General features: G+C 39.3%; 1 protein-coding gene across 1 annotated transcript; it reads left to right on the plus strand.

Annotated features, from left to right (window-relative positions):
• The first annotated feature begins 595 nt into the window (after nucleotides 1-595).
• LOC111866782 (ribonuclease H2 subunit B) lies at nucleotides 596-25,354 on the plus strand. Its single transcript, XM_023856040.1, has 7 exons — nucleotides 596-801; nucleotides 1,112-1,265; nucleotides 1,369-1,465; nucleotides 8,670-8,784; nucleotides 10,907-11,077; nucleotides 16,834-17,093; nucleotides 24,729-25,354. Exons 1-7 carry the CDS (start codon nucleotides 714-716, stop codon nucleotides 24,819-24,821), a joined length of 978 nt encoding a protein of 325 aa, XP_023711808.1. The 5' UTR covers nucleotides 596-713; the 3' UTR covers nucleotides 24,822-25,354.
• The last annotated feature ends 401 nt before the right edge of the window (nucleotides 25,355-25,755 follow it).

Raw genomic sequence — 25,755 nt, forward strand, 5'->3', positions numbered from 1 at the left:
GGACCCAGCAGGGTAGGTGTCTCACCCCTCACCTGAGGGGGAAATATATCCACTTCCCGGTACGTTGCGTTCAGTGTATTTTATAATACCGGACGATGGACCGCGATGGACGAAGTCCAAGAGCCCAGTAATTCTATGTCTTATACGCACACCATCGTCAGAACCCTTTAGAATCTACAAGGAGGCAGAATGTTCCTTCGAAACGTCGGTGAGCTTCCACCGGATTACACGGAGTCACATTCCAGAAGAAAATAAAAGAGTTATTTGTCCCTGTGCTTAATTAATTAAGCACCAAACCATGAAGACGTCTGATGAAGTGAAGTTATAGCTCAACAATTTTTAGCTTCGACACTAGATGGTGGTGAGTGGTCAGTTTCAAATCCTTGTTGCTGTAGCACCTGGGAAACAACCCACAGTAACCATTATGTAGGAGGTTGGGTGGGCCCCAGAGCAGGTCTGGATGTTATGGAGTACAAATAAAAAAAAAATTTACATCGGGAATCAAACATACACCTTTTGCGCTTCCAGCTTGTCGCCTAGTTGCTATACCGACTGAGCTAATTACACCACATGTGTACGAACTTAAGTTAGTGTTTTCTGTACTATGTTGGTAGTTTTGTACCCGGGCTGCAGCTCATATTCGAGGTTTGAGCTGATGGCTGTCGGCTAAGACTTTAGTCTCAAATATTCGCATTTTATGCTTTGTTTTCATTATGCCGAGGATTAAAGCATCCCCAAAGAAATGTGTGAAAACGTCAAATCCTCAGCAGTCCTCAAACACATGGGTATTTCTACTGAAAGGTGAGTTAATAGTACTCGATGTAGCAGGCTCAGTAGGAGCGTCTATTTGGGAAAGGTTCATTGTCAATGTCAAAGATTTTGTTTTAAATATATTTTTATCATTAATGGTGGGTGAGTGCTGTTTAATTTTCAAGTATGTACATATTCTTGCCCCGGATTTTGTTGAATAAAGCTGCAACGAAATATATGGATTTGTTTAATAGTTAATGGAATAGTAAACCTTTGTTTGGTGAAATAGCCCTGAGGCCAATTTGGAGCATGGCTTAACATGCTTGAACATTTTGTGTTGATACATTCCACTGTTATTTAGGTGAAGCTTTGGAAGTTCCTGAAGGGTTTGCTGGCACAGGTACTCCAGACATTGTGCAGTTGAGGCATCCACAATCAGGAGCAACAGCTTTATTCTTATTTAGTCCAGGAGATGGAATGGTTCAAGAAGTTCTCACATTTTCAGAAAACAGAAGGTGAGCATTTCATGAGACTTTTCCAATATGGTTCACTAAGTAAGTGTGAGATAGCCCATTAGGTGTATGATTTAGTCAACTAATGTTTAACATTTCTTATCAGATCATGGTTCATCGAAGAGTCAGTCAAATCAGATGGAAAGATGCACCTATCAACACCAATTGATCCCATCTTTCTTGCTCTTCCATATCTGAGAAAGGTATGTTTGTTGTGTTTTGTACAGAAAAAGAAATTTATGGCAGTGACATTACTGATCTTAATTTGGACTAACCTGATTTTGTTTTAACTTTATCTGAAGCATTATGTTCGACTTTCAAGAAAACTCTTTAATTAAGCTACACTTAATGTTTGTTTCATCCCCATACCTACTTAAAAATTTGAAACATTTCAGAGCTTTTGATGCTCTTATGATTTAAGTCACTGTCATATTGTAGTGTTGTTATATAATTGTTATACTAGCATACCACAGTGTACATTTACTGTGCAACCCTTTCAGTCCTGAATTTCTTGTAAATATGCCTGCTGTATCTGTCTTTGGAGTGGGTAACTGCCCTGTGGTTAGGGGCTGCATGTTTCATAGAGGTTGGCTGTGAGGTGTGATGCCCCAAGTTGCTGTTGTGTGAACTGTATGATTGTTATTATTACTATTATTGTAGTACTCTGGATTTTTAGCTGGATCCAGGTAGGCATACATGGTCTTTGAAGGTGATGCATCTTTAGGCCCCACCACACACAGGTCATACCTCACAAAAAAAAAGTGTTGTTGTAAAGATCACTGAAGCATGGTTAGTGGGTATCAGCATTTCAGAGGAATATACTATGTTCATACAGAGATACTGGGTTTTCGGACTTTGTCCATCGTTCGGATTCTAAATAGCTAAGAAAATAAAACACGTTTCAGAAACTGGATCTGTTTCCGAAATGTTGTGTTTTTTATTTTTCTTAGTTATTTAGAATCCGGACGATGGACAGAGTCCGAAAAACCAGTATCTCTGTGTTATACACCATTGTCAGAACCCAATAGTATCTACTTATACTGTGTTCATGTTCTGGGTAGGAATGGAAGCAGTATTTTTTTTTTTGAAGCAATGATAACTGCCCACCAAGTTTCACACTGTCATAACTCAGATCATTGTTTTCCAGACTCTTTTTAGTCTGGGGCTCCATTGATGTGAAGGTAATGTTAAGGATCCCAGTCTTTAAAAATTCCAAAGAACATTGTTTAGCAATTTTCAAATATAATTATCAATGAACCCTTTATATCTCTGAAGTATTTTTTGTATTAAATTATATGTTTATAATTTAGTATAGCTTTTTCTTATCCATTTATAGGTACTAGGTCATTAGGTGTTGATTACTTTTGGGAAATGCTGACCCAGAAATTCAGAATTAGAATCATCTCCATGGGCCTCTCACAGCAGGTTGGCAGTACACTATCCTGGTTGAGGGTTTTCACAGTTTTCTGCAGCCCTTCCTGACTGATAGTAGAGTAGTGTCTTGACATATGTCATGCCCATTTTCTTCTTGTGTGTGTCTGCAAAGGCACTAAAATTGCAAATCTTTCCTCTGAGGGCAGCAGAAGGCAGAGTCAGAGATAGGCTTTGTTGGAAGATCAGCATTGTGCTATTGTGCTGGTTGCTTCTACCTTAGGAATAGGATGTGGAGCATTTATGGCAAGGGGAGGAAAACTGTAACAAGTGAATTCAACACATGGAATTGTAAATTAAATAAATTATGATGTGTTTTTCCCTTATAATGAACAAACATGAAATTCATATGCAACTGTAAGCTGCTAGGTTATAATACTCATATTTGCAAGAAGTCACAACTGTGTAGGTTTGCTGAATGAATAAACAATTTGTATTAAGTTTCCAGTGTTCACTGTTATTACACGCTGTAAATGGAAGTTAAATAAACACAAAGTGTTCAATGCGGAGTCTGGATGGCTCAGTCAATATAGTGATGGGCTGTGGGCTGGATGGCCAATATTTCCTTTTCTGCTTACCATCTAAATTGGCTCTGGGGCCCACTCAGCTTCCTATCCAGTGGGTGATTTCCCTGTGGTTAAAGCAGTGAGGGCACAAAGCTGACCTCATCTCCATCCAGTGCTGATGTCAAGAATGGTGGAGCTATACCTGCACTCCCACCTGTCTTAATGGCATAATGTTTAATTAACTGAAAACAGGGACACCTTTTTTTTTTACCTTTTAAATGGTTCGATATTTGCTTCAAAGTCATACTGTGTTATAGTACTATATTAAAAGAAAAAACAGATCTGATTTTAGCGCAGTTTGAACTCTGTGAATGCTTTATTTCTTTCTCTTGACTGGGTTAGTGTTCTGGAGGCCATGGTCAGTTGAATATGGAAGTGCAAAAATGTATTCATCGCTCATGGAGCTGAGCCCTTCTTGAGAAGCCACTAATTGTGCAGCTATTCAAGAACTTCCCAGCATTTTATGAAACCCGAAGGTTCATTACCATCTTCACAGGAGCCCTCCACTGATCCCTATCCTGAAGCAAATCAATCCAATCCATACCATCTCATCCGTCTCTCTAAGAGACATTTTAATATTGTCCACCCACCTATGTCTTGGTCATCCCAGTGGTCTCTTTCATTCTGGCTTTCCCGCCAATATCCTATATGCATCCCTCTTCTCCCCCATTTGTGCTACATGTCCTGCCCATCTCAAAATATACTTATAACATCCCTTTTGTTTAATTATCTTGAATACCGTAAGACTTAAGGTGATAATGTAATGGACGTAAAGTAATGTATTTTTCTTTACAACTTTTGTTGAAAACATTTTTCCTTCTGATAAATGTGTAGTGATATTGTGTGGAAATGCATGTAAGCCTTTATGTGGAGTCATCATGAAACATGGTCTATCAAAATGCAAATTGATGTGACATGGTAATTTTTCATGAAGTTCTCCAGTATTAAATTTAATGAAAATCTGCTCAGAGGTTGCTGAGTTGTTCCATATGTATATATGGACAGATGGATGTATGAGCAAATTTAATAAATGATCCACAGAGTTACAGATGTGCCTAAGAACTTGTACGAGTGCCACTTACACACCACAGATCTGCTCTGTGGTTGAACCCAGACCTGCAGAGTGACAAGACACCTTCCATTCCCGAAGTATGTACCAAGACTTGCCTGCTTTCTAAAAATGGCAGTGAATCTTTGTGAAAAAAATTTATAGAATTGCTTACTGAAAATTCTGCGTAATTTCTTAATTAATTGCACATAACACCTAACAAGTAACTTAGAACATTTTGGAGGCCCTTTGTGACATTTCATAACAAGCTTATATTTTTACGGTGAGGAGTTGTTAACCCCACTCGCAACCTCAAAGCTGGAGGACTACCCTTTGTCTTATTTAATATATTCGCAGCTGTCCTCCATATCTGGAGGCCATCTCTATCTGCAGCCATGCTGTGTTGACAAGGGGCCCACTTAGACAGACCACTAGGAAGACCAAGACATAAATGGGTGGATAATATTAAAATGGATTTTAGGTAGATAGGAAAGGGTGATAATGGACCGGATAGATCTGGCTCATGATAGGGACCAGTTTAGGGCCATTGTGAACACAGTAGTGAACGTTTTGGTGCCATAAAATGTTAAGTTCTTGAGTAGCAGCATAACTGGCAGCTTCACAAGAAAGGCTCATCTCCATGGAGTTAGTTAGAACATTTTGGAATTAAGCAAACCTTTAGTTGCTGGTTTTTAAGTGCTGTTGATGTATTTCATTTAAATAAATGGTTTTGAGCTTGTGGGTCCAGTTGTTATTTGTGTGTTTGTGCTTCATGGATCTGACCAGTGCACAACAGATGTTTGTGTTGGAATATCTGGAAAAAAAAAATGTATGCAGCCCATGGCTAGGTATTGAGGCACATTGTGGCCCCACAGTGATATGAAGTTGACTATTCCTGAATTACTATTGTCACGTGTTATTGATGAGATATGGGGTTTAGACTGATAATGAAATGCTTACCAAATAATTATAACACTTTTGCTGATCTACAGAGACTACAACTCACTACTGCAAGCACTAAGACTTAGTCGTCACTAGTTATTGCTTGGTAGTGGTGTCTGACAGTGCAACTCAAAAAACTCACCTCTGACTTGCAGTTCCCAACCTTTGACTTTCAACTGTCAACTTCATCTCAAAACTGACTGTTGATTCAGCTGGTATTCTTGTTATATAACCTTGGCATGGACTGCATAGAAGATACCACTGCCAAGAATTCCTCTTTTATTGTGAGTTTATACAATGCTGCAGAAATGTTCTTTTACTGCACTGTTTGCAAAGCAAGGCTTCCTTTATTTCTTCGTCTGTTCCAGCTTTCAGCTGTCATTTCACAGTATACAAAATGTTCCCGCATGATCATTTCCTGTCATCAGTAGAAAATTCTCGAAATGTCTCTGACATTGAATGGTCTGTTATGTTAGTGCTCCTTTGGGAGTCGTTGGTATATTCTTAAAAACATATATATGTCTACTAGTACACCTTCCGAAAGAGAAGCCATTTGCCCACTCATGTTTCAGGAAAGTAAGCACTCATTTCAGCTTCGTCACTTAGAGCCATTTTCGTTAGCATCCAAAGAGAGCCTTTAGCTCTTCCATGTCAACATCTGAGCCATATTTACATATTGCTCGATTGTAGTTGTTTTGGTACTGTTGGACAGCCAGGCGCTCACCGTCCCTATTCCCCCCCCCCCTTCCTTCAGCTGTTCTAGTATATTCTGCCAGCTTGGTCTGGATACATGAAGTGAGAACCCTTCTCGGTGGGTTTTCAGCTGTCACAGAGGTAGTTGGGAATTTGGTTTCAAAAGCACATTCAACATTCTGTTTTGGTCTGTTGTTTTGACAGTCGGGCTGTGACCACCTTGCAGAAGAGAGATGAAGTCCATGATTTATTTAATCCGTCTTGCAGTGCATACACTCATTTATTTCCTTCTCTCCCTCGCACTACATGTTTCGGCATAATAATGCCATCTTCAGGTGCTTACTTATCCACGTCAAACCAGTTCATTGCATGCCATGTTCACACATTAAAATAACTAAAATATGTATCTATCATATACATTGTCAAACGTTAAAAATATTAAAATTGTTCAGGATACCACATCGCTACGTCGCCCCTCACTACGTCAGTCACGCCCATTCTCCTTTGTTGGAGCACTCCTTCACTATCTTGTGTGTTGTGCTTTTGTTGTGTCGTGCTCCTGCGACTGCGTGTGTTATACTGTTGGNGCTAAAATATAACGTTAGAGAGATGAATGTTGGGCGTTCATTTAAATATTGTGATATCACTGGCACTTCCCTAGTGCCCCTTTTGTATGGTAGATATTATCTTTTGTATACTTACGTTTTTATGTGAGTTGAGTTGAGATGTATGTTATTGTTTTTTTATTGATCAGCATTACCCCAAGAGTGTGTTGCCGGAAGGCTTGTTATTGAGATTATAAGAAGGTAGTCATGTATTTCTAGAGGAGAGGTGCAATGCTGCAAGTTCTTGTCAATTGCATACTCTTATTATACTTTTTGTTTGTGATTTATTTTGTGCTCTACAAGCAGCCAAGTGCAAGAGTGTGTGATAATATTAGATTTGTTGATATGAATGTTTAGTTACCATTATTTAATTTTGTGTTGTTATTGTTTTTCTTGTTGTTGTTAAATACTGAGCAATGAGGAAGAGCCTTCCTCTGAATCACTGCTAGCGTGGACACCCCAGTCTACCTGGAGGGGGGAGGCATTTAGAACACAAGTGAATCAGGGACAATGGCAGAAATCCCCCTCCTGGAATATCAGTAGGGTAAAGAGGGGAGGAGCTGCTCGCATCTTTCGAAGAATTCCGAACATAGTATGTTCGAAAACAAAATATTTTGTGATTTAAGGTTTTCACAGAGGTGCAGATTTGAATTCTTGTCTTGCATGTTATGATACTGTGTAGTGTGGTAAATGGGTGCCAGTTTTTCAGAGGAACTTGCCACTCTCCAGCTGTAGGATAAAAGTACTCTGAAGTATTCTGAAGATGGAGGTTATAGGTTCCTCTGAATCTATAGTAATCAATACCACACTAAACATATTGTCACGTAGTATGAGTAACTATAGATGAGGTTTGGATTGGTGACTCGATTTAGTGACCACCTATACACTCATGATTCGTGACTGTACTTACAAATCACTGACATGCACAGGCTAGTGTCCTCACTCTATTGAAGTCTCCATGAACCGTTTCCCAGTAACAGAGTTTAACACAGGAATTATAACAGTCTCATTGAATTATGCACTCCATGTTTCGCACATAAAGCCTTCTCTTCACAGCCGGACTTTCAACTGTGCACTCTTGCAACTAACTCATGGCCATTTCACACCAACATCCTAGTCTTCTGACTATCAAGTGACTAAGCTCTAAACCTCATCTCGCTTATAATCTTTCAGAATAGACCATATATAAAACACAGATCTTCCACTGTTGTAGTCCAACTGTTGCATTATTAAGAATCTGCTGCCTAGCAACAGGCATTATTCTATTACTTGTTTCACAGCCGTTGCCTAGAAATGAATGTTGTTTCAGAGCCATTTGCTATCAACAGCTGTTTCTCTGACTCCACAGTCCTTGGTTTGAGCAAATATGTAACGGTAGTTTTTTCAGTGAACTCTAGATTGTCCTTTGTAGTGGAAGAAGTGACACAAATAAAGAGGAAGAGCATATAATCCAAAAATCTGAAAATACCCAATATCAGTGCTGCATTCAACATTGAGTCCACATAGTTATTTACTAGTCATGCTGGTCGCAAAACAGGGAGACAGAAATCTTTCAAGTGGAGTGACTGGCTGCTGACTGTTAACAGTAATTCTTGGTTCTGAGTCCCATGAGACTGATGACCACATTTTACTGTCTGACAGCTGTGGGATCCTTGAGACCTGTGCCTATCCAGATCCTCTGAAATTCAGTCTCTCCAGTTGAGTGGAAATATGGAGGGTGTTGAAATGAAGCTCATTTAGAGTTCTGAGTGAAATGTGAGAGGGCAATAAAAGTAGTTTCCCTGGACACTGAGGCAGGCACTGCGCATCAGCCAATAGATCTGCTCCATGGAGAACACCCTGGGCTGTTGCTGAAGCCACTGCACCACTGCAGCTTGGATGTCTTCAACTGCACACGCAAACGTGTTTCATTTGAAAAACCTTTCTCCATACTGTCTTGAGGAACTTTGATCCTAAGCAGTGAATTTAACATCCATTTTGATAATATGCTCCCATTTTTGTTGTGGTTTCCTTCGCATCAAATTTGAAATTTTTAGAACTATTAGCCTGAGTGGTGACCTTTTCTTTGTCACCTGTCTTGTCTCCAATTTAAGGTTTTCTTTTTTTTTTTTTCTTTCTTCAGACAAATCAGGCAGTGCCTCTGGACCAATTGCTGAAGGATGAGGAATTCCCAGAAACTGAGAGGTTACTTCGATCCACAGGCCTCAAACACCTGAATCAGGTTGCAGACAGAAAAGGTATGAGCCCCTTTCTTTACCTCAGGGAACTACACCCAGTAATTGCTTCTGTAAGTGCCACAGTAAAAGGTAACGTAAGTATGGTATTCCTACGCTTAACTAATTAAGCCTTACACCATGAAGACATATGGGGGAGTGGATATACAGATCTGTGTTTTCTTGACCATGGTACTAGTTGGAGGTGAGTGGCCAGCTTCACATCCTGGCTGCTGTACCTGTGGGGAAAGAGCCCCCGGTATCTCTGGGATAGAGGCTGGGTGAGCCCTAAAACCATTTTGGATGTGGAGAAGAGAAACTTCTTGACTCCAACCCCTCAGTCATGTATGAGAATTACTATTGTGGACTTGTCAGATATGACACTATCTGTTGTGGTGAGTGATTGTCATCAGTTCTAGAAACATGGCATATATTCAGTACACAAGTGAGACAGATTGGGAAAGTTCCAAGTTGTGTTAGGAATGGTGGGGGAAAGCATGTTCACTGAAAGTCACTGGACGTTTCAGAGGAACATATCCCCTCCATCTTAAGGGTCGAAGAGTAAGCTAAACAAAGAAACAAAAACAAACAGCATGAAGCAAGTACCAAGAAGAACTCTTGCTTGGCTTATTCTTCTACCTTTAAGACGTTCCTCTGAAACATTGGTACAGGCAGGAATGGGCACGCAGGGAAGAGGACGCAGGACCGTATGAAGCCCACAGGGAAAGCAGGACCTGAAAATGGCAGCAACTCAGGATAGGAGGAATGATGGGGTCATAATGAAAGAACAGGAGCCTCTGAAAAGGGTAAGTATAAAAGGGCCCTTCTAATGGTCACAGGCAGAAGAAAACCAAGACAAAACTTGTTGTGCGAAAGAGATTTATTGTGTTCCTCGAGGCTTCCATGACCTGTTCTCCATTGTAATATATTAGGTGACAGGCCTGTTGATTCTGCCATTAGTCTTCATCTCTGTGACCTGGCTGTGGAATGAGTGTCAGGTGGTTCCACAGGAGTGTCTCAGTGATTTGCAAGAGACCCTAACATGAGCTTACTCTAGAATTCAAATATTCTTTATTCCTGTNATCTCATGGATCTTTGCAACCGTATCCCTGTTCCTGTGGCCCTGGCCAACCGTGAAATGCTGACACGGGTATGGGATGAAATGGATTATCACATAGATGTCTGCCATATCAGTAAAGGTGGACACATAGAGCATCTGTGAACTATGTAAAAAAAAAACTTGGTGAGTTTATCTCTATTTCAGTATAATAAAATTTGGTATCCGTTGCATAGTTTATTTATTGTAAATTTTCAAAATGTTTCACGGACTTATGAATAACCCTGTACTATTGATGACATTGCACGATTGGTATAGTGTCTGGCTACAGATTGGATGGCTGAAGGGTTGAAGTTTGAGTCCCGCTAGGGGCAAGATTCTTCTGTCCATGTCATCCAGACTGGTTCTGGGGCCCACACAACCTGATATCCAATGGGTACCAGGGGCTGTTTCCTTGGGGGTAAAGCAGCAGGTGCATGGAGCTGACCACACACTTCCATCTAGTGCTGAGGTCAAGAATCTTGGATCTGTACAGCCACTCTCCCATACATATCCATGGTGTAGTGCTTGATTAGTAGTTAAGCAGAAGTACAACTTCACCTTTTACTGTCTAACATGACCCCCTTTAAAAATCTGTCATCCCTGGTATTTAGCCCCTGTTGATATATTAGAAAGGTTAACTAACCAGTCTGCCACCCAAGGAATGTTGTTGTGTGTCATACAGTATTGCAAATGTTCATTAAAATGAAATGAATATGGAATAATCCTCAGATTATGTAATGCTGTGTCAAGTGATGTTTATTCTTTATGGGATGGTACAGACATAATGAATATTGAATGTGAGTCAGCAAGAAAGAAAGTAGCTATAACCTAATTAATATATGCTGATGTACAAAGTTCTTTTAACCTAGCAGGTTTGAGAAAGCCCACAAACATGTAACTGTTAGCTAGAAATTGTGGAATTGTGGGTAATGAATTCCACACTCTTGTCTGAGGCTCATGTTCTAATGAATGTCGGGTTACACATCTGTATGCAGTCAGTTTAATTTTATGGGCCCATTTGCTGAATGTAGTGTACTGTAATTTTAGGAGATGAAGACCTGAATGCGTACAAGTACAACGAAGAGAAAACGCTGAGCTGGCTTCAGCGAAAGACAGAGAGGGTGGCAGAAGTGCTGAAACAGAAGGGCATTCACGTGTCAGGTGGAGCTGTTTCAGCTACATTTGTAAAGAGTGGAAAATCAGATCTTGCTGATGCTGGTAAGCCTAGCATGACTTTGAAAACTAATATATTCATGTGGTTAGTTTTTATTTCTTGAAGGTATTAAATTCATGCCGCTTAGGGTAACAATAGAAAGAGTGGTGGCAGTAGTCCTGTTTACACCTGTACCATTGATGTTTTTGATGTTTGATCTACTTTCTAATCAGTGGCCATGCCATAGCTGAAGTGGTTAAGTCACTGGCTTCCCACCACAGCGGCCCGGGTTCGATCCTGGGTCTGGTCAAATGGGATTTGTGGTGGACAAAGTGGCAGTGGGGTGGGTTTTCTCCAAGTACTTCAGTTTCCCCTGCCAATCTTCATTCCACCAAAATTCTCCATTATAATCACCCGTGGCAGACTAAACTAAGCCAATCAGTGGCTGCCGTGCTGAGTGGACCCAGTTTGACTCCACCCCCCACTAAGCGAAATACTTCCTAATCTTAAATTAGTATACAATGGAGCCCATGTAACATGTTCCTGTGCAAGGTGTTTCCCTGCCTAAGATATTTGGTGCCAGAAATTCCCATAAGGATAAGGTATAAATGTCATTCAAATCAAAATGGACCAAAAGGAAGCTATGCCTGTCTGTCTTGAATGTAGTGTCCATGACATCTGCCGCATTTCCTCCAACACCCAACACCACAGTAATACATGAATTCCTCGAGAGATGTTTTGTGGTTGTTGGTGAATGCATTCATGTGCTGACATCTTGACCTCATATGACAAGAAATGACATCCTCTTAGTGTGTCTCAGTGTCCAGAAAAGGTGATAAACATATGGAGTTAAATTTGGTGAATGAGCCAACATTCTGCCATAAATTTCAGCAGATTTTACTTCTTCTGCATTTAGTCTTATTACAGGTCTCATGTCTGCCTTGGTGCATGACTTCGGGGGTATTGCCATCTTGAAAATTGGCTGCTTCCAAATAACACCAATAGATGGTACCATGTGGGCTGTCAGTATTGTGAACAGTCCTTGATCAAAAATCTGGTACAAGAGTAATGTCAGTTTTTTGCGTAATATGCACTTTATTGGTTTTGCAGCATTCATTTGAATGACCTTGTATTTTCAATCTCCTTAATCAGTTAAGTGTGTATGTCAACACATGCACTACTCTGTATCATAGTGGATATGACATCTCTACATGGCATGCATGTTTTTATCTACACTGTTGTAGTTATAATGACTGTTAGCAATGCAAATTTGTACGCTGTGCCTGTTGGATCATCTAGTTACTTCAAAGTGTGACAGGAACGTGCTGATTGCTTGACAGCTGCCCTGGGTTCTAGTTCTTTTGACTAAACATTATGGCAGGTCCTAGTAAGAAGATGCGTGTGAGTGATGAGGAGGTGTTTCATGAACTATTATTGTGAGAGAATGAATATAATGATATTTCTGAGAGCGTATATTGTAGTGACAGTGAAATAAATGTGGACATTTTGTCATATGGTGAACAGAACAGAGTGCCAGCTCTGATGAAGAAGAAAATGTCAATGACAACAGCAACATGCAGCATGGCATGTGGGCAAGGTCAGGTGTTATGCGACCACATATTCCATCTACTGGCAAGCCTGGCCTAAATATTGATTTGAAGGACCCCAATAACCCCCTGGAATATTATGAGTTGTTTTGTACACTGGAAATTGCAGAAGTAATATCCAGAGAAAGAAACTGGTATGCCCAAAAATTTTTAGAAAACGCGCCTAATCAGAAACGAAGATCTAGGGCCCACTGCTGGAAGGAGATGAGCAGAAATGGAATAATGAAGTTGCTGGCATTCTTTCTGTTCAAGGATTTCACCAGAAACCAGATAACAAGAGCTGTGTCTCCTAGAGGAAAATTCTGGAAACACCAAAATTTGTTTACTTGTTCAGTGAGAGGTTTCACCTTGTACTCAAGTTTCTCCAGTTCGTTGACAGTGAAAGTTACAGTGACGCTACTTACAGTTCCTAAAGGTTGTATAAACTTAAACCCTCACTGGATCACCTAAATGTCAAATTTAGGAATGTATATACCCCAGAGTGTGCTGTGTCAGTAGGTGAGTTTTTGATGATGTGGAAGGGACATTTGTCAAGGGAGGTATACATTCTTTCAAAACGTGGTAGATTTGGTATAAAATCGTTTGAATTATGTGATGCCAAATCTGGTTATGTATGGCAATTTTTTATTTACACTTGGCAGGATATCGTTTTTGGTGAATTCATAAAAAATGAGCCATGTGGCTTGAAAGTGGTTCTGCAACTGATGGTTCATCTTCTGAATCAGGAGTGTCATGTAATCATGGACAACTGATTTTCAAGACCAGATCTATTCCATAAGCTATGCAGCAAATAGACCGATGCTATGGGGACCTTGCATCAAAGCAGGAAGGGTTTTCCTGCAAAACTGAAAAAGGAGAACATCTTTCAGGCTACAAAGACAGACTAATGCTAATGGAGTGGGAAAACAGAAAGATATTTGTCTTATAAATACCACTCATGATAACAAAATAGTTCCAAGTAGGGTTCGAAGGCAAGACATGGAGAAGCCAAAATTAGTCATCGATTATAATTCTGGGATGGGAGGTTTGGACCTCAGTGATGCTAACATGACAAGCTATCACAGCACAAGGAAAAGACTAGAAAAATACTATCAAAGGCTCTTCCATTATTTGGTTGATATTTGCTGTTTAAATTCATATTTACTTTACCCCCCGCCAAAGAAAAAAATAAAGTGGAAGCATTTCCAGGATGAACTTTATGTTCCTCGTAATCCCTCCTACATTGCTGCTGCAATGTCAGCGAAATTCATGGCACTGTTATGTTATGTACTACAAAAATGGTCAGCATCGTGAAAATAGGTACAACTACAAAAACTGTAAGGTGTCCCTGTGTGGTTTACCCTGTTTCAAACATTACCACATGGTGGCCGACTTCTAGAGGCGTGAAAGTGGGTCGAGGTTCAGCAAGTGGCTAAGAAATGTCTGAATGTAAGATTTTAGTGATTAGGAAGTGTACTATGGTATGGTATAGAAAACTACGTCTTAATTATAAAGACCTCCATGGTATGTGCCACTGGAGTTAAAACAACGTTTCCTGTAGTATAATCGTTTTACTGATGATTTTGTAGTCTGTACAAGATAACGTTTTTGAAGCCGATGTTTGGAAGAACAAATAGCTTTTGTGGTAGCATTATGAGGTAGGCCATGCCGTGTGAACACGCCTGCTTCCGACAGCAGCCCAAAGAATTTTATGCTGCTGGTTTTTCAGGGGCTTGTGAAACGGTGGGCCAAGTGCCTCAATGTACAGGGAGATTATGTTGAGAAATAAAAGCATTTTTCAAATCAGTACTCTTATTGGTTTAAGTTCTATATCCATTTGTAACTTACTTATTGACTTACCCTCGTATATAAACTTTATTGGAATGGCTATATAAATGAAAATACTTGTATATGAACTTTGATAATTGGTCTTTCAAAGACTTTTTGTTTCATAATGTTATAATGACACAAGGTTGAGATATTGAATTTTAAAAAGGGAGCAGCAGTTATAAAATTAAACACTGCAGTCACAAATCTAAATGTACAGGGAAATCTAATTGCCCAGTGCAGGATATATAAGAACATGGAACGTATACACTTGACAGGTTTATAATTTTCCTGCCTAAAAAAAAATTCTTGTTTAAGTGGCACCATTTTAATATGAAACCAACATTTTACCCATTAAACCCTTCAAGCATGAGTTACCTCTACCAGCCTATGCCCCACAGGGTGACTTTCTGTTGATATTGCTATTGCTTCAGTGTACAGTTTGAATAACTTAAGATGTGATAAACATTGTTTCCCTGATAAGATGTTTTTGAGGTGACCAGTAGAAAAAAAATCTTCTTAAAGGGAAAAACATCTTATAAGGGAAACATAAAATTAGATGGATGTTTTCTTCCACTTTATTATTTTGTTAGGGGCACGCGGTAGTGTAGTTGGTTGAGGCACTATGCTACAAGCTGGAAGGTCGTGGGTTTGAGTCCCAATGAGGTAATTGGAATTTTCAATTTACCAAATCCTTCTAGCTGCACTATGGTCCTGGGGTCATCTCATCCTCTAACAGAAATGAGTACCAGGAAAATTTCTGGGGGTTAAAGGACAGCCGGCGCATAAGGCTGACAACCTTACCACCATCTCTGAACCAGTTGTCTAGAAGATGTGGGAGCCTTGACATCTCACGCCCCTATGGGCCTTCATGACCTGTTATGAGGATGGCTTTAACTTTTTTTATAATTTCGTTAGCAAGCACTTGTTTCATAATATTTCAGTCATAGAAAACAGAAATGTATGAATGTATGTATGTATGTTGTTAAGGCAGTTTGGAAATACTGGGCAACACCAGAGCTCTGTTTTATTTTACTTCAGTGCTAAAGAAACATGATAAAACACAAGTTATAATGAACTACCAAAACACTGTAGAAAGTAACGTGTTGTATTTGGAATCGCTTCCATTTTCTGCATAATATTAAGTTTCTCCTGCAAAGTAATTGCTTTTCATTTCATTGTAACTGCCGCTTTATGTAATTTAAATTACTTTGCACCACAATATAAGTAATATTAACAATTTCTTGTTATTATTAAACTTATAGGCATATGTACACATACAATGCAAAGTTTGCTGGGCAGTAAAACAAGAGTGTTAAAAATTGAGTGAGCAGAAATAAATATTCAGTAATACACTTCACATGTCACAGAAACTGTGGAACCTGTGAATGGTCAGCAAGTTGGGTAAAAGTTGTGAAGTGGTTTGCCATGGACTACCAACTGTTGTACTGACAATGAGAAATAAATAATGGATGTAAAGCCTAGCCCTTTGTGTCAAAGTCACCAGTATTATTTCGAATGTATTGAGTGGGAGATTTGTATATAGAAATCAGAGGCAGAGGACCTTTGAACAGTAAGGTCTTTTTTACACAGGATCATTATGTGAAGGAAAATTTAAATTATGCTTATGGGACTTCAGAAATCTAGCTCCCCTACATTTAAAATCTTAGTATCTGGGAGCTTCTTGTTGAGGAAATAGTGAATGTGATTTAGTAGTGTCTTCATGCAACAAAGTCTGCTCCATTGATGAGCCACATTAATGTGGATTCAGTATCCAGTCTTTTGGAGAGTCTCTCACCACATTATTCCCTGATGATGGAGATGGAGACAGTCTCCAGAACATCAGGTACTTCACACTGATATGACTGATCACCTGGAGAAGACTTCATTATGACTCATGTTTTCAGTGCCAAGGAATTCAAAATTTGGTGGGTGACCTTTGTGACTGGCACTAGCTACCCTGAGTGAAGTCCTCCCCCCCCCCAAAGAGTAGTCTTCTGGGTGTGATGCAGTGTAGCCTGATAGTTGCTTCTTGCAACTGGTAGGTCAGCCTATCACAACACAGTCCTGTCAATCGAAAAAATGGAAACGCTTTTCTGAGGCCATGTAGAGAAGTCCCAAGGATCGGCCACCTCTGCACTTCCTCCCAGTCTAGCCATTCTGTTTGCTTAAATGTTGGTACTGGTAACCACATGTTAACATTCACTAGCGACAGATGCCTTGGGCTAGTTGACATATGCCAGAGGGGGCTGGAGGGGATCATGGCAGTAGGCAGAAAGGGGAAAACTCTGAGTACTGTTATCCCACCACTCATGGTGACTTTAAGTCCATAACTTCAGTACAGTCGCAACCCGCATCTTTGAGAGCATGATAATAATAGACTTATTGTTTCCCTTTGGTGGCGGCAGAGTCGTACCTTAGATACGCACATGGGATTGTATCAGAATACCTGACAGAGGACCTAAGTATCAAGCTCCTGAAGTACCTGGGCCTACCTGAAGAAAAGCCATCAGAGAGCCATGGAAAGCGCAAACTGTCAGTGGCACAGTATGGTGGCAACAGCAATACTGGCACACCACCTTGTGCACAGCCAGGAGAGCTCTTCAAAAGGGCCAAGCAGGAAGACTTGGCCAATGGAGGAGTTCTAGATCTCACCAAGCCAGAGAAGGTGGGTTTCTGAGTTGCATGTCAATGTTTGGTTGTGTTTCTTGTTTTGCATGTTGTGAGACTGAGGATGTGTATGCCATTTTGTTTGGTTCACTCTGCTTACATTTAGGCTTGGAAAGCCATTGAGAGAACATTACTGAAACACATCTTACATAACTGAGTCTGATTTTGTATAGAATTTAGTGGCAGACTTTTCTTATGATGGTGTTGAACTTTCACCCACACATATGATGCTTGAATTGCCCATGTAGCCTGGCCATTTCCCAGAGACTGTGTTAACTTATTCACTTGCTCACTTATGGAGCTGAGCCCTTCTTGAGAAGCTGCCAATTGTATAGCTACTCAAGAACTTCCCAGTGTTTTATGGAACCCAGAGGTTCATTACCATGTTCACAAGAGCCTTCCACTGGTCCCTCTCCTGAGCCAAATCGATCCAGTCCATACCATCCCATCTTCTTTAATGTTGTCCACCCACCCACATCTTGGTCTTTCTTAGTGGTCCCTTTCCTTCTGTCTTTCCCAGCAATATCCTATATGCATTCCTATTCCCCCCCATTCTACATGCCCCACCAATCTCATCCTCCTTGACTGAAATTTTGATATTATTTGTAATAGTTTCTCAAGCTCTATGAATATCCACCTCAGCATCCAAGTTTTCCAAAGCTTCGAACTTATTTGAGATTTCAACACAATGCTGCTCTTTACCCTCTACCCCTTTTAATTTCTTGAGATTGATCCTCTCCATATGAACTTTGTGCATTGTTTGTTTGCTCACTGCCAGTCTCTCCCTGACTTCTGCCACCACAACAGTATAGCTATTTGCTCCCCTGAACGCTCAGACATCAAGTATATTTGAATGTTGTCTCCTGTCTGTCGAAATATGTCAGTTTGATTGTGCTTTTTTCCATCAGGAGATGTCCAAGTAAATTTATGAATGTTACAGTGTGGGAACATCGTACTTTTGGCAATAAGATTTTTGGATGTTGCAAAGTTTACTACTCTGACTCCATTATCATTTCTGATATTGTGCAAACTCTCATTCCGAATTGTTGATTTGAAAATGTCTTCCCTGCGTACTTTGGCAATGAAATCTCCTAACAAAATTTTCATATTGTATTTAGGGAATTTATTGAATACATGCTCTAGTTCTTCGTAGAATCTGCCCTCCATATCCCTAATTCTATCCTCTGTTGGGGCATGAACATCTTAGAGAGATTGAATGGGATGGTATGGATTGGATTGATCTGGCTCAGGATAGAGACCAGTGAAAGGCTTTTGTGAAGATGGTAATGAACCTTCAGGGAAATTCTTGAGTAGCTGCACAATTGGCAGCTTCTCAAAAAGAGCTCAGCCCCATGAGTGAGTGAGCTGGGGCATGAACATTGAAAATGATATCGCACCAGTGACCTCTTAGTACTATGTATGACAACTTACCTCTTAACTGCTGATACGATTCTCTTATGTACAAAATAACCCATACCTAATTCATGATTCTCATTCCCCTTTCAATTGAAAAATGTATGTTCGCCTGCTGGTTCGTTGCCACCTCTGTCTCATCTGACCTCCTGTACTCCCACTAAATGTAACTTAAATTTTTGTGTTAGCCTATTAGAATTAAATTTCTGATGGTTCAGCACATTCTGTTGGTGGGAAAAATGGCAGAACTTTTCTCCATAGTAAAGGTAATGGACATCCTGCTGGTAGCATGTATTGACATAGAAAAAGCTTCTAAAAGTTAACTGCATCGAAACATATGGAAAACACCATCTCCCCTTGTTGTGGATGCATGTTTACAGCTGTGTTGCCTGTCAACAGATTTCCCATAGCTCCGTGCTTTTGCTTGGCATGGACCGAACAGAAAGCATAGCTTCCCTTCTATTGTTGCCTGTATTCATGTTTGCAAAGCTGTTGCCTGGCAACTCATTGCTCAAATCTGTCAACAGTATGAATAAAAGCTGTTTCTTGTAGTATATATGTAAATACTGTATTTATTTTGAATTTTGAGCTATTGTATATGAATGTTTTTGGACACTTACTCTGCATTTCCCCTTGCAGAATATGAGTTTGATATCCACATTATAACTCGAGAACATAACGCTGTGTTAAACATGGGATTACTGTGTTCATACACTGACCATGAATGTGGATAGTGAATATAAGTTTTCAGGTTTCATGGCAGCAATTAAGGATGTGGCCTTCCAAGTTGTGACTCCATGTAACTTTATGGGTGGATACTGACATTTTGGGGGAATATGCTGTCTCCATCTTCAGGATTGAAGCCTGTAGGTTCAGGAATTGGCTTGGTTATGTAGACAGGCTACAAGGAAGGTGGTCATGGGACCCAGGGCGATAAGGAGAAAGGAATATGGCCTAAGCCAGTGATAAGAAATGGACAAAATGTGGCCCTTATAAGGATGCACACAAGTTTATTGTTACAGGGTGGAAAGTAGCCACAAAGAACCAGCTTTTCCAAGATTAACCATTGTTTTTAGGGTAAAGTGCATTTCTATGAAAAACACAAAATGGCTATTTTCAGGGCCACTGTGAAGTATTTCTTTAGGGAGGGAAATTTGAACAGAGAACTGGGAATATAATGGCCCATTTCAGGGCCCCAGCAGATGGCATCTGGAGGAATCATCTGTATGGTGTTGTAGCATGTATAGCAATTGTTATGCAATGATCGTGAGACAGGCTGTTATATTAGACCTGTTTTTGTGTAACAGCTCGGTAAACTTGTTTCTGTGGCAACGATTATGCTTGTAATGGTTGAAATGGGGTCTTGTCCAAGTGGTCTGAACTGAGCAGTTATGAAAAGAAGGCAGTTGGGACAATGAGTCAGTTGTACCCTGCAAGGGAGGCACTACAGTTCAGTTGATAGTTGGCAGTCTGTTTTATATGGGACTTGAGCACAGATGCAGAGGAACAGCCATTCTTAACATCCGTTGCCAGGAAACGTCTAGTGAAAACGCTGCAGAGGAGTAGCCATTGTTGAAAGCTGTTAGCAAACAATAAGTAGTGAAAGTGGACTGAGAAGACGTAGCATGGAGTGATTTGTAGTGTGGAAATCAGAGATAATGTTGTAGTTATGACCTGTAAGTGGTCAGTAATTCCAGTTATCCAAAACCTTGTCTGTAGTCACAAATACATGACAGCATTAGCCTCAATCAGATATGGCAGCTGTGTAGTATAGTACCATATTGTGATTGTATTTATAATTGAATTTGCAAATATTTCTGCTTTGTCACCATCAGGCACAGACTATTGAAAAACGTTACAGTAACAAAAATATATTATTACTGCTAAGACACAAACCTACATTAGCACATCATCTCAGCATTTGTGACCAAGTTTGCATGCACCAGGAAACACTACCACTGTGGATTTATTACTGCAAGAATTGAGGCAGCATCCATAGCATTATGTGCTGCTACTAAGTGATACGAATTAACAAGATGTAAATATGTGCACATCTGCATTTACATGAGAACTTGCAAGTGTAAAGCATGCTTTAAAAGTCATGCAAGTATTCGGTGCATTTACATCTTCCTTAAAAAACATGGAAGTAATTGGTAGGTTTGGCAGTGGGTTCATTTTTGTTTAGCTGAGGTAGTCAGCAGTATTCATAGATATGTTGTTCCATAGAGCTACTTACGGCTTTACTCAGTTTTGCTCACACACGAGTACGACAGTTACCTCCTGCTTCCTGTATAATCCAAAATTTCCGGCCAGCTGATTACTCAGCTGGCAAACTGCTTTCACGCTGGTATCTTGCTGAGCTTATTCGAACCAGAAGCTGGAGTCGACAAGTTCCTACAAAACGTCGATTGACTTTCAGGGGACTACAAGGCATTATATCCCAGAAGATAGAACTCTTCATAACCACTGCTGTGAGGACCCCAAATCCTATGAAGTAGGACAGTTGTCTATCCTGTGATTCTACACTGCATGTCCACTGAAACTCATTTGGAGCAAACTCCAATAATTGTCCCATGGAATGGCTCATGTAAGCAGGGACTAAGAGGGGAATTTGAGGGGCACCAGTGATGTAATGAGGGTAACTGTCAACATGTAAATAGCATGATTCATGTACAGTAAACCCTTGCTAATGTGGAGTAACTGGGGGGAGAGGTCATCCAAATTAAACAATAATCAGGATTAATGAAGGAAAGGGTAGCCCTAAAAGATAAAAAAGTTTAGAACACAAATAAATGTAAAATTTAATGACATAATTAGTGCTGATGAAAACAAGCAAAAAAAAAGAAAATATCACTGTAGAGCGTTTATTTAAAAACTATACAAAGTTAATACATTTACTCATTGATGGAAGTATCTGAAGTTGTACTTTGAATGTAATAATACAGGTTTGAAGATATTGTCAAGTTTTGTCTGAACAAACAAGTGACTCATCTGCCTTCCTAAATGCCATGTGTCTTTTAAATTATGTACTCAACTGTGAACAGTATTTTTCATATTTTGATCCAGGTTATCAAGGGTTTAGTATACTTGAAAGTGCATGATAACTGTTACAAGACTACATACACTAAGCCAGGCAGCAGACTGACCCCCTGCACATTATCCAACCAGATGGACTTGTCTGCTTGTGTGACTGCATGAAAAAGAACAGAATGCTTCTTTTGAGAATAGAGGGGAAAGGAATAGTCTTGACTAGCCCAACAGGGTGGAAAATGGAACAGCTGCACCAAACCACATGTCTCCATGGAGAGAAGATGAAAATATTTTGAACATTTGCTTTATTATTTTGTGTTACGCATTGACAGTTGTCTTATTGTGCATATACTGAGAAAACTGTAAATGTGTCAGCACTCCCCACACGAGCTGTTGTGTTTCCAAACCTTTCTTGTAGCTCACAAGTACAGAAATTAGCCGTCCTGTTTATGCAAATCCTGAAAGAGGCAACACATACTGCAGTGGAGGTTATGAGAGGAAGACTGTGATAAATTTAGGTGTTTATAGCTTATTTAATGTTGTAATGAAGCTTTCACGGTGGCTGAAATTAATACAGTCTTCTCAGGATGCCACCCACATCACTTGGTTAAACATTACTGACTTTTCAGGGACCATCTCTGTTCCCATTATCATAGTCTGATCATCAGACCTTGATGATGGGTGAGTGATTTTTAACCAACTGATACAGCTGATGCCCTAAGAAGATTTTATTATTTAATGGTGATGTCAGAACTTACTGCACTAAAGGATGGGATTTTAATGTAAAATGAAGTGGAAAGTATTTGGAACGTACTGGTCATAGCCTAATATAAGGTTCTGTCCTGTCAATTGCCTGGAAAGACTGAAAAAAAAACATAAAAATCTCAGGGTAATCTGTGTCCTGGCTGAGATTTTAACCATGTATCTTCCACATTCAAGTCAAAGGCTTACCAGTTAAGCCAGCTTGCTTGATCTTATCGTGTACTCATATATGTGCATATGTGAGTGAGTGAGTTAGTGAGAGAGACATTTGACATTATCCATATTTATATTACATAGATATATTTTAAAAATTAGATATAAACAAGTAAAGACAAAATTTATTTCGGTCCTAAAATTTAGTCATACCTGTTAGTGATATTTTTGTAATTAGTGCTGTTGTATTACTCTTTCTTTCTCTTTTTTCAAGAATATAGATGTATAAATATTGATTTTGAAAGAAGAGAACAAAACTGATCTGATGTGCTTTAGGTGCCTTTTAGAGAACTTTCCAGATATTTTTATTGTTGAATATTTTGTGTCACCTGTCTGCAGGAGCTGGGCAAGAAGTGTAGTTTGCATAGCATTGACTTTTTTTGGCCATTCTTTTGCATGGTTTCCCCACTAATAAAGTATTGTGACATGATGGCTGAAAGACGGAATATTGGAGCTGGATGGACATCCATTACTGAGCAGCATCTTGGTAATCGCATTCCAGCTGCAACGAATAGCAACGAACTAGTTGTTGCTAGGTAGCTAAACAAAGATGTTCCCATGACAATGGAAGGAATTAACTGTTCAACTTGGTGATTTATATGTTGGCCACATGGCAATTATAAAAGGGAGTTGATCCGAGGATTCAAGGTAGTAAGAGAATAGTGAGAGATTAGTAGAGGTTAATCCAAGAGTTTTCATAGAAGTTCCTCAGAAGTTATTCAGAGGGAGTTTCATGTGTGAGCTGTTACCATTGACTGTAATTGTAAAGAAGTGCCAATAAATCTAATCATCAAATCCAGAACCCATTATTATTAGTCATGCTAACCTCTTATACATGACAGTATTCTTGGAATCCAAGGATTGATCTACTAACACACATTTTTCTTTTTCCCATTGTTTCCTCTTAGCAAGAGATGCTGTTTCACATGTTTTAATATGCGCAGCTGAAAGTTCATAGCAAGAAAGCTTCTTCATGATTGATTGTTGCTTTTTTCTCTTGTGTTACCATACTCCTTGACAGAGCCGTGCACCCATTCATTTGCAAATTTTAGACCTTGTCTTAAGATGTGGAACATCCCAGCATCACCCTGTATTGATAGTTAACCACTCATATGTTTTAAGCATATTATGCCATTCATATGAATGTAATTGAGGTAATAATTAGTAGAGGCAAGAATATGACTTCTGAATTTATTCTGGGTAGGAACTTTTTTTGGTACAGAATTTACAACTTAAGGCAACTTGAGAGCCGCTGGTTTAAATTTAATTTAAATAATTTATTTCCTGATGCTTTGACTTGATGATATCTTTATTGGAGATGTTATCGCTCTTGCTATTACTAATCAAGGCCTTCCTGAGCTAGTCACAGCTGATGTATCAGTGGCTTCATGAAGATGACAGTTCCATTTCCAGGAGAGAAGTGACGGACCCACAAGGCTCTAATTAACGAAAAAACATTTTGTATTTATCATAACATAGGTTACAGCAAGAAGTAACAATTTCAGAATGTATTTATTAGTTTAATTTAATGTTAAAGGACACAGCATTATGCATAAATCATCTGAAATATTGCAAAAGTCTAGGCTCATGTGAAAAGTTCTTTTTTACATTTTAGTTAAAATTCTCATGAGAGTCTTGCTAAATGGCTATGTTGGCTCATTGGCTGAGGTTTGATTCCTGCCAGGTGCAAGATATTTTTCTCCACTCCACAGCATCTAGACCAGCTCTGGGGTCGACCCAGCTTCGCATCCAAGGGGTACGGGGGGTTGTTTCCCTGGGGGTAAAATGGCCAGGACTTGAAGCTGACCACTCACCTCCATCTAGGGCCGAGGTCTAGAATAGTGGAGCTATACCTCCATTACCCCATGTCATCATGGTGTGTTTAATAAGTTAAACACGGGCACAACTTTGTGCTTACCTTTTATCTGTTTACACTGTAATTAATGTAGGTAATTCCTCATCACCGAAGAAATGTCTAGTTCCCCTTAGCAAAACAGTGAGATGCAGTATGTTGTGAAGTAGTGCTCTGTATTACCTGGAACTGCCAGAAATAGGAGTGAAATATTTATATCTTTTTATTCCTTCTGTTTAATACAACCCCCACCCCAATGTTCGTGTCTGTGCTAGAATTGCTGTATAGGTTCTATTTAGTGAAGTATGAATGTAGTTTGTGGTGATAAATTAGCTGTAAGAAATTAAATATGTTCTGTTGCAGGCTGTCAAACCTAGCATCACAGCGAAAGACAAGGCGCGTGCTAAATCAGCATCTGGGTCAAAAAACATCTCCACCTTCTTCAAAAAGAAATAAAAAGAAACATGTAGGGGATTATAATAAAATATCATCTTATTTGTGTTCCTATGTTTGAAATTGTGTTACTTATATGGGGAGAGCTTCCTCATTAAAAAAAAGTAAGATGAACTGAAGAAATGATAAAAGATCTTTTAATTTGATAATGAGCCAGTTGAACAAGGAACCATCAACATATTTACCTGTAATGCCGTGTGCAGGTAGAGCTTTGTTCCATCACGCTGCTGACAGTCAAGACAGAACAGGTGAGGGGAAAGAAATTAATCTAAAAATATTAACACAGGATAAAAATTGCAAGCAATAGTGTAATTAAATTGTTAAATGTTTTCTTAGCAGCCAGTTCAGAAGGAAAGTTTACCAGTATATGTATGTGCTTTATTTCTCAACAGGATTTTTTTTAATAATAAGGGAAAGAGCAGCTCTAAAAATTCCATAAAGGGTTGATCACAATTTTAGAAGTTCTCGTTGAGAAGGATGTTTATTGTTGTTCTTGTATATGCTAGGTAACCCTCACCCACTCCATTTCATCAACATAGTACAATAATTGTAGTCTACATTGTCATGGGTACTACTGGAAGTTTTTTTTTATCTATAACCATGGGACTTCCATGCAGTTGTCAAGTTTCCTGTGTTTTTTTTTTCAGTATTTCAGTGATTCAGTTGTTAACTCTATTGTCACTCTTTATACAGTTTTAGATATTTTTTTTTACTATTTTGCTTTATTTACTTTTGAGTGATGTGAAAATTTTATTTTGAAATGTATTGACTATGACTGTTGTTTAGAAGCTCTGTACTTAATTTTTAGTGCTGTTAATGAGATTACATGTGCATACTTTTGTGATATGAAATTTTCATAGTGTACTTAATCAAATCTAAAGAAAAATCGTATGTCTTGGATTTTAAATATTGTGGTTTTTATTGCTTCGTATATAAT

The sequence above is a fragment of the Cryptotermes secundus genome, unplaced genomic scaffold (assembly GCF_002891405.2).
Source record: "Cryptotermes secundus unplaced genomic scaffold, Csec_1.0 scaffold384, whole genome shotgun sequence".
NCBI lineage: Eukaryota > Metazoa > Arthropoda > Insecta > Blattodea > Kalotermitidae > Cryptotermes > Cryptotermes secundus.

Excerpts from the sequence above, each read along its gene's own strand:
- LOC111866782 (XM_023856040.1), top strand. The coding sequence starts at position 714 with ATGCCGAGGATTAAAGCATCCCCAAAGAAATGTGTGAAAACGTCAAAT. Across the intron at positions 802-1,111 it reads ATGGGTATTTCTACTGAAAG|GTGAAGCTTTGGAAGTTCCT; the intron begins GTGAGTTAATAG and ends ACTGTTATTTAG. Across the intron at positions 11,078-16,833 it reads ATCAGATCTTGCTGATGCTG|AGTCGTACCTTAGATACGCA; the intron begins GTAAGCCTAGCA and ends TGGTGGCGGCAG.